The 15,317-nt window shown below is 39.6% G+C and overlaps 1 protein-coding gene across 3 annotated transcripts in view; it reads left to right on the top strand.

Moving 5' to 3' along the window:
* LOC140238371 (protein couch potato-like) overlaps positions 1 to 15,317 on the top strand; it is a 127,398-nt gene that overhangs the window by 91,986 nt on the left and 20,095 nt on the right. For 2 of the 3 annotated variants that reach the window (XM_072318305.1, XM_072318306.1), the window contains 2 exons: positions 4,627 to 4,704; positions 14,607 to 14,660. In XM_072318305.1, the coding sequence (XP_072174406.1) occupies positions 4,627 to 4,704; positions 14,607 to 14,660 (132 nt within the window). Of the gene's footprint in view, positions 1 to 4,626; positions 4,705 to 14,349; positions 14,444 to 14,606; positions 14,661 to 15,317 lie in introns of those variants that run through there. The other variant, XM_072318307.1, reaches the window with a different exon arrangement.

Raw genomic sequence — 15,317 nt, 5'->3', positions numbered from 1 at the left:
AGTTAGTAGAAACTGCTCTATCTCATTTTGCTATTATGTATTGCCATGATGCAATTCAGTGCTTGCGGTTTACTTTCCACTGCTGCCTTTTTTTCCATGCTAGTGCACACAGGAGGCATACTTACACATTCTCATGAAAAAAAAAAAGAGAAGAAAAGAAGGATGGGCATTTCTAAAAAAAGGGGTACATTTCCAAAATATCAGCCCATAAAATCAATCATAGAAAATGTCATGGGTGGTGGTGTTTACCCTTGGTGTCTGGTCCCACACTGTTTGTATGAATTATTCAGAGCAGTGACAAGCGGGAGCGGGGTAGCGGTCGAGTCGTGACCGTCTCCCGTGGGAGAGGTGTAAGAAAATGCCCCGGGATATTCAGAGATAGGTTTCGGAAGAAGGGGTGCCCAGTGGAGGGACATGGTGGGGGGGGGGGGGGGGGTAAAGAGAGGTGGAGGAGGAGGGAGAACGAGGGAAGAAAAAATTGAGAAATTGCTCTGTAATGGTTTCCTTCCTCTTTGACTGCTAGTATACTCTCCAGAATATATTGTCAGTGTACATGGAATAGCATTTTGGTAAAACCTTGAAACGTAGGAAGTGCAATGCAGGTCATAAAGGGGGCATGCTCATAAAGTATATTTGCCGAAGAGTTTTCTTTACCATGGGATGTATGCTATATTTATGTGTTCACATCTGGGGGTAGAGTTGACACATATGTTTTGGTGTGAAAAAAAAAATCACCTGTTGCTAAATTAGTGGCTGTCAGTAACTGATTTTGGATTCTTAGAACTATCTGTGACCCCTTTCATCCCCCTGTTCCTCTTGCACTCTCAGGATTACCTCCCAATCCATACCTATGCCAACCATGTGATGACAAGTTTTAGATCATATGTATCTATATCAATATCTTGGTAATGGTCACCAGCTTTGAACCCTTTGGGTGTGTACATGCTTGAACATTGTTGAAAATTGTGTGTGTTTCTGGATGTGCTCTTAGGGTGGACAGAGAGAAAAGGGACATCGATTTCCCCGCAGCCTCGGCACTTAAAAAGTTTGGTAGTATTGGCCAACATCATCCCTCATGTGTCCTGGCAGACACAATGGGGAGTTGGAGCATGCAGGACATTTGAATGATAAAAGGCTGTGGGTATCCAGTAGAGTGCAGTGCCTTACACAGTGTCACTATGGATTGGTTGCTCCATGGAAGAAAAGGCCTATTTACCATATATTGACTTGGTGCACCAGGATGGAATGGAGGACCTTGATACAAGGGGGTGGAGATCGATAATCTGTGGTGGAGAGGGGCAGGGCGCGGTCTGCTTCCCTGACGGTGTACTACAACCGGGCGGAGCTCCTTTCCATAGTCTGGCACCTCGAGGACTGAAATACAACTCACAGAAATGGGAACTCTTGAATCTATGCGGAGAGTGTAAATGGCGCCCTCTTTCTTCTCTATATCTCATTCTCTCTCTCTCTTTCTCTCTCTCTCTCTTTCAGTTATTCATACATAATATATGGATGGGTGATAGACAGATAGGTGTAGATGAATAAATAGCTAATGTCTGTGTGACTTTATGGTATTCAGCATCGAAATTAAAAGGAGTTTTTCAGTTTTGTTGATGTACTGGTGTGCTGGCTGCTTCAAATACCTAAAAAGTTTGGTCTAGAATTGATAGTCACAGTCTGTCTTCCTTTGAAATCTGGTACATCTCATGGGATGGAGAAACTATATCTCTCCCTTGGATATATAAGTTATACCGCTGTCCCAAAATGATGAGTGAATATTTTGAATAGAGTTGAGTACCCGTTATGATATCCCATAGTGCTTATTCTAGGATGATATATCATATCAAACCATCAGCAGATTTTCACAGACTCATTCATAATATGCTCTCCTGTCTGTGTCTATGAACCTACAAAGTACTCTGACTTCACAGCGACCAACAACATGACCGCATTCTACCCATGCTGCCTGCTTCCATCCCACAAGACATCATATAGATCATGTATCGCAATGGAAAGTGGCTCGCATCATTCCATCTGATATGTGTCATTTGAGACGCATCACTTGCCTTACATTGCTAGGAGCTATCACTGTGTGAATGCTACAAAAAAAATCTTCATACACATACACACATACACACACATCATCATCATCATCATCATCATCTTCATCAACAAAACACACACACATATGCACACACACACACACACACACACACAGACAAAAAAAAAACACACTTTATGTGTATTTCACACTATAAGTTCTACCTTTTGCCCCGCTGTTCTCTCTCATTACCTGTGCTGTTTCTCACAAGCGTCATATCCTTGATAATGTGAAAATTTTAGCTATCTTTGTCTGGGTGAGATATTATTGTCACAAACAAAAATGTAAGTGAAAAATATCATACAAGTATCACAAACAGGTATATACTTAGTAGATTGGGACATGTCCGTATTGTCACATGGGTTTTTGAAAAATACTTTTTATCCTGAGTGTATGCTTGTTTACACTTAAAAACAGCCACTGCAATTAAAGGTTTCTTATGCAGTTCACACACTTGTGTAGATATATATCATATTTGAATATATCTATTATATCACAATATGATATTAGAATTGATATTGTTTATATTCTTGTGTAGATATATGTCATTTTGGAATATATCTATTATATCACAACATGATATTAAAATTGCTATTGTTTTTGATATAACAGACTCAGGATGAATCAACAAAAATGCAAAATACACTTGAATGCATACAATGATTTGAACTCTGGAGAAAGAGAGGTATTTTGTGTTTCTAAAGTCCACATTATGAACGTAAAATAACTTTAAGTTGCTACTACTGGGAGTAGTCATGGACTTCTTACTTTTTGTCCCCATCTACTATAAGACTATTTCCTTGAACACACACGCACTCAAAAACAACTACCGTGTTTTCTATTGAAATATATACAGGAGCACTTTTTATGAGGTACTGCGGCAAGCTAGGCATATTAAGCCCTGGGATGCATTTATCCGGTTGCCACGGAAACATAGGAGGCCCTGAGACATTCTTGCCACGCGAAGAGTAATGAAGTGTAAGACCGGGATGCCTTTTAGCATCGTAATGCTTGCATTCAGCACCCCATTTGTGGGCAGCTTCATGACTGTTTTCTATTTGGAGGCGGCATTAAGGTGGGATGGGAAAAAACGGGAGGATTACGATGGCACTGTATCCACATCGTAAATTTCCCTTAGAAATTGTTGCAGCAAGTGACAGTTATGATGTTTTTGTGTTAGGATGGAAACAATGGGAAGAAAAAAAAAGTATTTTGATGACATTTTGCTAGTAAGTGACCGTGGTCAAGTCAAGTATTTATATATATATATTTTTTTTTTTTTGCTGACTGATGTTTATCATTGTTCTTGTCATTGTGTCTACCTTTCATGATGATTGAAAAGATTTGCTTCTTTATTCTTATCTATTTAGCTCGTTGCGAATCTTGTGTTAGGGAATGACCAATTACTGAGCTATGAAATCCAAAATATTGCATACCATTTTGTAGAAAATCAGTTGTCATAGTTGTCAGCTGGCCATTGACATATAAAATAACAAGTCTATACTATTTCAAATTTGCCATGGATTCTACTCATATATATTTGTCAGTAGGGTCAGCCAGGTATTTGCACTTTAAACTAAATTATGCTCCTTGCATTTGGTTTCTGCATTTGTTACGACGGATCCAGTCTTTCCCTTTATGTCCATTGCCTTCTGCTCACCGCCCCCTACACCACCCTGGAAGTGTGTCTAAAAACGCCCCAGATCCCCCGCTGCGGAAAATGTGACTTGATTAATTCTTGCCCCGTCGAGAATACCTGGTTCGCTGCTCAGCTGGTTCTGTTGACAGGAGAGAACAAAAGTAAATCAAATCAACCCAAGTGTGATTTTCCTTTCACATTAATGATTCGATTACATAGGAAGGAGATGATGGTCCGAGAGAGAGAGAGAGGGGGAGGGGGTAGGGGCAGGGAGACATTTTGCATATAATGATGCCTTTGCTTCAGAGCCTGAGGTCTGTGCATTGTATGTACATGTACCCTCCTTGGTGGCCCTTAATTTGATTTCTCCTCTCCACTTCGTATCCCATTCTGCTGATCTGTACCTCCATCAAACACACATTACACAACCGGGCTTGAATTTGAACAATCAAGTTTGAGATGACGTATCTCTCTCAAGGGTTCACCAACATACACTGCTGGTGAGAAAACAAGAGACGGAGAAAATACAATCTGAAGTCATTATGCCCTGAGAATGTATTGTTTTCCAAATGAAATTTTGCATCTGCATTGCAGATGCCGGTATTGGAAGTCAGACATGAGACCCACAGACACCGGTAGAAACAGAGAGAGAGATGGCGAGCGAGAAAGAGAGAGGAAGAAGTGGTTATCTTTAGATCATCTTCCTCATTTCCATTGCGTCTGTTTTCCCTATTCACTGATCCCCTGACTGCAATGAATGCAAATGTCTGACAGCCAACTGTTTTCATTTCCTGTCTGTTGCTATGGAATTTTTGAGTGCTTATCCTTTTGAATGATATGTTTCATTTATATATATCTCTCTCTCTGTGTCTATTTTTGCCACTAGGTGCGAACCCTGTTTGTTAGCGGCCTACCCATGGATGCCAAGCCGAGGGAACTCTACCTCTTATTCAGAGCCTACCAGGTGAGCCTCAATCCTTACTTTACCATTGAATCCAATGTGCACAACTCTCACACACAAACCTTTGGGCAGGTAATGTGATGTGGCACACATAGGGTTAATAAAGGGGAAGTCCAGACAATTTTTGTAATTTCACATCATGTAGTACATAAATCGACAGCTCCATATATAGATTTGTGGAATTTATTGTGGTTCTCGAGCAGAGCAACCAATGCTCTGAAACACCCAAAGCAACTTTCATTGAACAAGGATGATGACCTAGAGGCTCACATATTTCAGAAATGTAGCAATATAATTTCATTACAATACCGCTTGCTTAACAAGTTCACCTGTGTAGAATTTATGCATGCTTTCCTCTGTTGTTCTGCTTCCTTGAGCCCCCACTCGTGCATTCTTATTTTGAAGCTGCCATGTCATCATCTTTGTTCATTGTGATTTGTTATTAATTTTGAAAACATCCTTACTCCTCATCCCAGTTACTATATTCTGAAACTCTGTACCCAGTATAATCAATCTATAGATGGTGAAATGTAAAAGTTTGAAAATCATTTGGAGATCTCCTTCAACCCTCTGTCTCTCAAACTCTGGTAATTCCTGCAAGTTGTCATGCTTGGTGGACCAGGGTCCAGTAAGCAGTAGGTTAAAGATAATATAAAGTTTTGGTACCTCACAAGTTTCCCTGAGTTTCCTTGTCTTAGTTTGTGTTTCAGGTTAAAGTACCTTTCATATAACTAACACTGTGAGACTTACTCGCCCCAAAGTGCTCTCATGTCTTAGTAATCATGCAATAATGGTTTCGTACAATACGTGTATATTGATTGTCGCGGTACCACGTCGAGTCAAACTAACGGCTCCTTCGAATTTTTCAGAGCCCGCTCTGCTCTGGTAAGAAACCATTATTGCATGATTACTAAGATATGAGAGCACTTTGGGGCGAGTAAGTCTCACATTGTTAGTTATATGTAAGGTACTTTAACCTGAAACACAAACTAAGACAAGGAAACTCAGGGAAACTTTTGAGGTACCAAAACTTAATATTATCTTTAAGTAATCATCTTGTCAATTTGAGAACCAGACAGTTTACATTTGACCAGAGTTAAAGTCCTTCTGCCTCTTACCTTATACATTTTGAGACATTAAGGTCTTTCTGCCTTTAAAGGGAAGATAAACCCCAAGAACAATGTGGATTGAGTGAAAGCAGCAACATTAGTAAAACACATCAGTGAAAGTTTGAAGAAAATCGGACAATCGATGCAAAAGTTATGAATTTTTGAAGTTTTGGTATTGGAACCGCTGGATGAGGAGACTACTAGAGGTTATGACGTATGAGTGGACTACAATATCAAGAAAATATAAAGAAAATACTACAAAAATCCATTTTTCATGAAAATTACAAATTCCATCAACTTGATATTGACATATGTTAAGGGTAGCAATTATTCCCCCTGCTTTCTGAAAGTGGTTGGTCCACTGCTCTTTCATAATTCTAGAAAAGTGAATTTTTGTTGAATATCCTTTATATTTTCTTTGTATTGTTGTCCACTCATACGTCATATCCTCTAGTAGTCTCCTCATCCAGCGGTTCCAACACCAAAACTTTAAAAATTCATAACTTTTGCATCGATTGTCCGATTTTTCTCAAACTTTCACTGATGTGTTCTACTAATGTTGCAGCTTTCACTCAATCCACATTGCTCTTTGGGTTTACCTTCCCTTTAAGCCAGCATTTTTGATAACACAATGACTGAAAAGAAAATATTAAAAGGATACAAAAATAAAGCTCAAATCATCAAGTCTGTTTACAGGCTTCTATGCCAATCCTGCTCAGTCTTGTTGTGGAATACAGGGCCTTTGTAGTCAGTTGCCTTATTTTGATTGATTATATCAAATGTTGCTCGGTGTCAAACAGTATTCTCTGACAGCTTGATTGCCTGATTTATGTCTGAATTTTATGTCTGAAATACATTCTCACTCCCAAGCCAGGAATTTTTATCAATATTGGATATTTGCAAAGGTGTTATGTGATTATATGTGGGTATACATCCGTGTATGTACATGGGAATATGAGTATACACATATGTGCATCGATGCATGTGTTGATATATTATTGTATTTACATACATTTATGTGCAAATTAATCAATATCTGTCTATAGTTTACTTGTGTTTCTTCTCTTCTCTGAGGGTAGACAAATACTTAAGAACCCTGCAGTAAATGCTAAAAGGCATAATTTACCATTTGCAGATGAAACAAAAACCCAGCATTAGTGTTTCAAAATAGTTCTAAAATGTGAGTTAGGGATAGAAACAACCACTGTAAAAATTTGAATCGGTACGATCGATGTTAAGTATTGTTAAATATGCAAAATGTGAACAATAGATATAATAAAATTGTTTCCAGACTAAACTGTCTACAGTTATGGTTTAATGAGAAGAATACAGATATCTCGTTATATTTTAGACTTTTCAGGAAAATTTTATATGAGAGGATGTTTTGTGGTACAACAGACCTACACATATGCATTAAATGTCATATCTTGAAATTCTTTAAATCACTGTTCCCAAAGGTAAACAGGACCTTTAAACCCATGGAAGGCGGACTTCTTTTCCTTCAGCACATATTTCTAATTCACCTCAGCTTGGGAATATTCGTTACTAGTCTTCAACGGGTTAATATTCATACAAGGTGATACAATAATGCTGTGTCTTCCCCACAACATGGTGCTCTATGCCCTCACTTGAAGAAAACACCATACATGAATGTGTAGAACACAGGTTGCGAATATATGTAGGCCTATATTTTTTCTTTTGTAAATCTTATGGATGGTTCAGCCATTCCAACTTATGTACGTAGTGTCAGCTTTAGATGCTTTGCATCAATAATATATTCATCTTTGCTACTGCCAGCTTGTTGCGACACGAGGCTGCATGCATGGGTTTGGTTGAATGGTGTGTAACTTGGGGAGAAGGTTTCCAAATGTCTTTGAGGTTGACATTCCTTGGGGATTTGGGATGCATACCAGGAAGTCTGTATGGTGTGAGTCCATCTAGTCATCTCAGAAACCTTCCATTTTTTTTAAGTCTGCGATCGCGCTCCCCCCCCCCCATCTTCTTTTTTTTTTTTTTTCCGTGGGCTGAGGAATATTGGTAGGAGCCGTACATTGTTGTGTTAATACTTTAACCCAGATTAGACGGGAGCAGGTCTTTTGAGTCTCTGATGGTTGACATGCATTAGGAGATGGAGGAAGCAGGGAGCGTCTCCCCCTTTGATGCGCATTCCTAGCAACAGGATGGCATCAAAAGCCCTCTCATCCGCGGTCCGATCAATGGAGCCTTCCTCCTTTTGTTGCACTCTGAGAGGAAGTGCTTACATTGTATTCAGGAAAGAGAAGTAGAGGGGGGGGGGGGTAAGAAGGATAGAGAGAGAGAGAGAGGTAATCGAGAGGAGAGAGTGGGAGTGAGTTGAAAGAAGAGGTATGAATGGAAGGGGGAGGTGGGAATGGCAAAAGGGAAGAAAAAGGTTCTCATAGAGATAAGGCTTTCATCTTACAACCATGCATTGAGCATGATACTACCATGTATCAATAGTACTCCTATGTCTGAAAAAAAGTGTGCCATGTACTGATATAAGGTTCACCTTTGCCATTGGCATCTCAAACAAATAATATTGATCAATTCATTTCTGCTCCTCGTGTATCTGAAAAAGTATGTGCACACTAGGAGGCACTTAATTCTTTGGTTTTTCTTTTTCCTACTCAAAATTTGTTTTGAAGAAGCATTTGTGATGAGGCTTATGCTTCTGTGCTGACTGAGTTCATTGCACACAAAAATGGGAGCTAAATATTATGATTTTCTTCTGTTGGCTCACTGCTGTTGCAAGAAAAGTGGGAAAAAAATATGGCATTGAAAACTCTCACATCATTTTTTTGCCTGACTGGTGAATGCAAGCAACCTATAGGAGTTTGAATGATGCCCTAATCAGACATTTACAGTCATAAAGACTGGAGCCAAAGGCATGATGTGGCTGTGACATTTAAGTGCAAGTAAGCCGCATTATGCCACCAACCAACATTGAGATGGAAGAATAGAAAGAGGAAGAGAAGGAGATAGATAGAAAGATAGATAGATAGATAGATAGATAGATAGATAGATATATAGAGAGAGAGAACTATCAGAGAGCTGGCAAAACTTTCCACTGCTGCTTTACTTCGTATTTATCTGTTTGTTAGAGCAATGCATTTGCGTCAATTTATATTGTGAGTGATGACAGACAGATGCACGGTGCATTAAACCCCACTTGATAATAGCACATGGAGGAAATAGCATTAAATGTAATCATTCTCACATGAAATTGACAGATCCTAGTTGGCATTTAGTGGTAGTGATATTTCTTAATGAAAATTTGAATGCAGACTTACCGCGAGAATTGTACCTATACACCAGGGAAGAAGTATCGAATGCACCAATTAGCTGCATGGGAGACGTTTGAATGATAATGTGAACTTCGCAAGAAAATCTTCCCTCAGGCAGTTGCACATTATATAAGTGATATGCATTTTTTTTTCCTCAAATCTACCACTGAATTTGTAGAAACATGTAAAGTCAATTCTGAGTTGTGCTTAGTGCTCTTCCAAAGTACAGGTAAACCTGCTATTGAGAAAGGGGAAAAAGAACAATGCCATGGAAACAAATAGAGAAAATGATTGAAAAATAACAGGAAAAGGCTCTAGAGAAGGATGGAAATGAGAAGATTAGAATGAGGGGAGCAATTTGATTTTTTTTTTTCCGGTGTGGGGGGGGGGGGGAGGTTGGAAGGAATGTTGATACTTGCAAATTGCATGAGAGACAGAAGCACTGGGTCAGGTTATTTTGCCACATGTGAAAAGTTGCCTTTAGAGAAAGAATAAACATGGAGGAAATGGAGTGTGGTAGGCGTTGACATAGTCAAATCACCTTTATCTTTTTTTTTTCTTCTTACTTTAGAAAGGTTTGCGAGTATCTTGAACTTTTTCCCATTAATCTTGTGTTGATTTACAAATGAAAATGCAAACAATACCTTGATTGAATGGATGCTGCCGTGGACTACGTCACAAGCAAGATCAGGCCAGAGTAGAGAACAGAGCCTCGTGCAGAAAGCCCTCTCGGGGCGAGCTGTAATTCCTCGGTTGCCATGACAACTGGCTACCTTAGGAGGCGTGATGTGGTGTGATTATTGGAGCCAAGGGAACAAGGGGAAGGGGAATGTATATTCTCTGTGGACTGCAATTACATGTGTCTACAGCAATAGAGTGAGGCAAACTACACAGTTTTCTCCCTCCCCACCCTTCCTCTTTGCCGGGGGTGGGGGGTGGGAGAGCAGGGTGTTAGTGTAGAGGGAAAATGTGTATTGACTCTCTTTGTCAGGTATTATTGTATTCATTGCCTTGGTAAGAAAGATTTTTTTTTTTTCTAAGAGGCAATATTTAAACACTGAGCTTGTATGAGTTTTGGTTCAAGACTTTCAGTTTGAGATGAGTTTGATATTTCCAGGAACAAGCCAACCACTTCAATTATAATTTTGGCATATCAGTCAGAAAAAAAAAATCACACGTTGATACTTACTGTAATACTTTATAACATAACATTGCATGCCAATGCCTTGTGTGTATAGCACATTTTCGTCGATAGTTGCTAAGCACCTTGCACAGGCAGAAATACACACATTTGCTGCAAATATTTGCCTTTTGCATCAAGCATTTTGCTACAACCTATATTTTTTAAAGGTACTGTTAATGCATGACATACCCAGTGCCTGATTCCAAGCACCTATTTTCATAGATTGATACAGATTCGGGTGAGCATTAGGTGCTCTGTGGTAGAACTGAATGGAAGAGGGGGAGGGATTGTCAAAAGCTGCATTTATCAACTTCCCCCTGTTTGAAACACATTTTAATACCCACTATCAAAATGCCTTTCCGATTGTGTTTCTTGAGTTGCTGCATTTATCAAGTCTGTCATGAGTCAATTTGAAGGCCATGTCACTGGGTAGCTCCATTGCACAGCTCCATTGCATGGTTTGAACGGGAGAGCAGAGATGTGTAGTTGGCAGTGGCTGGCATTGGCAGGTCCGAGCTATAAACTTGTTTCAAAACCACTTTCCATTCATCAACTACAGAAATGCATTTCTGGCTCAAACACATTTGTGATCACACTTTCTTCAGGATTTTAGAAAGGCATTTCTAACCCCATAATCAAAACAGCTTTGCATTATTTATCAATAATTGCCCAAAGCTCTCTGTCTAGCTGTTTGGAAACCTTTATTCTGTGCCAGAAGTGAGTTAATAAAATGCACCCAATGAGAATTATCATCATGATCCTGATGAGAAGATGTTGTAGGAGCCAGTCTGTCATTTAAAATTGAACGTCAGAAATCCTTCGGTTTCTCCTGCTGTACCCATATCTAGTTTAAGCTTCAATTTTGCACATTTGGTTTGGATGCATTGTGCAATATGTAGTGCTCTAGATGTCCTAATTCTAAGACTTAAGTCGCCCCCACGCAGATGTCATCGTACAAGCTTAATGGTACTCGTAAAGCACAGAACAGTGTTTCCATAACCGAGATCACATGATGGGCGAAATGTTTTGTCTCGGCCTCCTGCATCAAAGCAAAATATTGAAGCACCTGATCCACAGGTTGAACCACAGCCCGATGATAACAACGATAATGGAGGTGGTGGGAAGGAAGGTTTGTGGTTATCTGGAGGCAGGTGGATCAAGTTTCTTCTCCCCTGGTCTAAAGTGTCCTCCGAGGGGAAGTTTGTAATAGGAAAACGGGCACACTGATAGCCAGCAACCACAAGAGTGTATAAATGCATATCATATATGAGAAACTACACTGAGAGAAATTTATTCATTGCGTCGGAAAGGGACATGCTCATTCTTGTCAATGAATATGGTGAATTTTCTTGATTTTCATTTTCTCAGTAATTAACAACTGATGGCCAAGGTATAAATTGTATTTTGCAGTCTCCTGTACCCAAGTGTTTCATATATCCCATCATATATACCACACAGTTTATATATTCATAATTCATCACATCTAGTTTCAGTTGTCATATGTCTTGTAGAGTAAACACATGTAACATTCATGTTATCCCAAAAAGTGTATAGCTGTGCTTTATTTTGCAAAATAACCTTTACTAGTAATGGTCACAAAGAAACCAAGTATGAATACATGTATCTATTTCTAGTGTGTGCAAACAAATATTGTGAGGTGTGTTTTTTTATTGAAATAAAAAGAACCAACAAAACCTCTATGATTGCTCTTGTCTCTTTGGAAATGTGCGCCGCAAACCTGTCCGTGCTCATGTTTGCATTAGATATTCATCAGAATGCATCATTCCTACTAATGGGGGCTTACAGCTTGGTGAAATGCAGAGACAAATTTAGCCAGAGGCAGAAAGGGATGTTATCCATGTCCTTAATAGTCAAAGCATACAATATTGACTCTCATATCTCCAAATAATTGTAATTTCCATGTGTACATAGTCCCCCTTTATCAAATATGATAAATAACCATATCAATGTTCTCCTGCTTCATTGTCTACATATACAGTGATATCACAGGATGGCAAAATTTACATGTGGATCTAATTCAGTCATCTCATGAATTTCTGTTACTGTGCTAAAATTCTTGTCCACTTTCATTTAGTAGGCATGCTCCAAAAATGGGGGAAAAATAATGCAAAATTTGATTATTGAATAATGCCTGACTACCCATATTTACACTTATTTCATATTCAGTATCAACCACATTTTTTTTTTTCATCTGGATTGTTACCAATACCTATCTTCACTACGATTCATATCACTGCGATCATCTTGGGGTAAAAAATCATGACCCATACTCCCAGGGCACAGGGCACAATCACTGGTGTCATTGCCACCTCAATGTTTTGTTTTCTCAGTTCCCCGTCACTTACTCTGAAGCCTTGATACTGAGCTTACGATAGTCCATTTTGTTTAAGCTTGCCCCATTCTTCCTCTCCTCTTAATCCCCTCAAGTATCCTCCCGCTTTTCACCACCCTACCCCTTAGAACCGACACCACTGTTGACAGCCTGATATGAGGTAATCCGTGGGGGTGATTATGATTCCGATGTTGGTAATCATCCATCCCCCGATGACAGTGGGGGGGGGGGGGGGGGGCTGATATCCGAGCCAGGCTCATCCTTCATATCCCCTTCCCCTCCCCTTCCACCATCACCACCATCCTCACACTGCTCATGTTACTGGGTGGATAACCCTTGTCTGGACTTGGTACTGGTGGCGAGATGTTTCAGTAGAAGGATGCTCTTACATCAGAAAGCTCTGTGAGAGGTTAAGAAGTCCATCAGCAAGCTTCTCTTCTCTGCCTTTTTTTTTCTTCTGAAGTTCAGTTAGTACAAAGGAACATTGATGTGTTCAAATGGAGTTGACGTCATCACTGGCATGAAATTAATAACGGGTGCTCACGTCACACTCATGGAGTGGTGTTACTAGTGCTCAGAAACTGGCAGAGATTGTGTACTGCAAACATGCCTGTTGCTTGTAAGATAAGGTTTAGATGCTGATGACACTGTGATATGACATGCATCCAAACAGCCAGCTTATATCTAGCTGCTGTGTTTAGAGTCCCCTCAGTGTTCTGATAACGATGTGATGAGATAGAAAACTGCCTGAATTCTTGTTTTGTTTTCCTTTGTTTTGTTTTTTGCTAACACAAATTTGGAGGGCATCATTAGTTGTAGTGAGTGCCAATCATATTCAGGTCAAAGATGTGTTGGAATCTGATCTACATATATTGTAGCCCTAAGTCATCTGGGAATGATACCAGGAGGCTATAGATGGGTTTTGTAATGTATTCAGATTTTATGCATACTTTGTGCACAAAAGTTGCCCTTGATAACCACAAAGCTTGCCGGAGGCTTGCCCGACCTAGTAACAACTATAGCAAAGTGAATTCCTACCTTTGGAACTTTACGGGAGGGAGCAAGTGAATGAAATGCTTTGCTAATAGGCTGTATAGGAAAAGAAGCATCTATGAATTGTGATGAATTACAGGAAACGGTCGATTGGAAGATGACCTTGTGTGCAAAAAAAAAAAAATAGTCTCATCTCAGGATGAGATTGCAAAAAAAAAGAAGAAGATATATTGTGATCATGGGTTTATATCCCCTAGATTATTGTCTTGATAAATAGATGCTTAACAGAGTGCTGGCAGAGGTATGATGCAAGTGATTTTTATGTTTGTGAAATGGTAATTGTCTGGGTGTCGAAGAGCAGGTGCAGCGTTGAATGAATTGTCCATTGATGTATGCCAGCTAGCATTTATCTCCTTTATCAATGAAATTATGTTTGTCACAGAAGGTTTAGTTGGCCTAATGAACATCTGGAAATATATTGTTTTAGATTTTTTGTTGGCAGCTTTTTAAGTGTCATGTTGCACAGTCTTATCTTTTGAATGTATGCCAAAGAAAGGGAGCCAGCTACTAGATCTTTGGCAAGGACTGTGTTTCATGTTGGAAGGTAAATAGAGGATGAACTTGGGTGACCCCCTCCCCAACCCCCATGCAGAAGACTAGTGGAGCTTCTATTATGGTTTAATATCGTATTCCTACTTGTTGTATTATGTGTGTCTGCATAAAGTGCTGAAAAAAAAAAACACTTTCTAAAACTAAGCACTTCTTCAGTGTTGGGATGAGCAGCATTAATCTGACTGCTTTGGTAGTAGACTTTCTCAATAGGTAGACTTCTGTCTGTAGGAATGCAATGTGACTGATTAGCTGTATGCTGCCATGATGCAGTGTTCACATGTTGCGCACACAGAATGTTTTTGTCATCTTTTCTGATGTTTCTTTTGTACGTTTCTCTCTGTCTATCTTTTCAGGGATACGAAGGCTCATTACTGAAAGTCACCAGTAAACCAGGAAAGAACCAATCGGTAAGGACAAATCTGCATTGATTCCTTTTGCACACACACTCAACTGAATGAGGTAGTGAGAGCGTTGACAGTGTCGAATCTGATGGAGGCAACAGCCGTAGCATGCTGGCGACCTAGATTAATTTTGCGTCATTTTAGGACGGATGGCACTCTTGATTGCAATCTTCAAAATAGAATTGAGTCACGTCCCAGATTTATATCGGTCGCAACCTCCCTACTCTTTCCATACTACTGATGAGATAAAAAAAGGGGGTAAATAGGAAACCAATATGCTACACATTCTATCTCCAAGAGGAGTTAATCGGCGTGCTCTCACTATATTTGTTACACCTTGCCACTATATCGCACGTGCTGTCTGAAAAGCACTGTATCCTTCCTGTTTTGCTTGTCCTTGCCTTGTTAAATGCCAAGAGAGGATACATGTCTTTACGCAGGCTAGTACTTGATACACACTTGGCATGAGATTATGTTTGTGGCTTTAAAGAGTGTGAGTAGGATGCTCTGCTGAAGTATTGTGTCCCATTCAGCCACATCCATGCAAGACAATTTTTTTCCTGAAAACCTGCATGGCTGCACCTTTCATGTAGCACATTTTCTCTGCATGGTAATGATAAAGGTACATGCCTGAGTCTAACATTCTGATAACGATGTTATCTG

Source organism: Diadema setosum, chromosome 14 (assembly GCF_964275005.1).
Source record: "Diadema setosum chromosome 14, eeDiaSeto1, whole genome shotgun sequence".
Lineage (NCBI taxonomy): Eukaryota > Metazoa > Echinodermata > Echinoidea > Diadematoida > Diadematidae > Diadema > Diadema setosum.
Note: the sequence above shows the minus strand (reverse complement) of the source record. Positions and strands in the feature narration are given on the sequence as shown.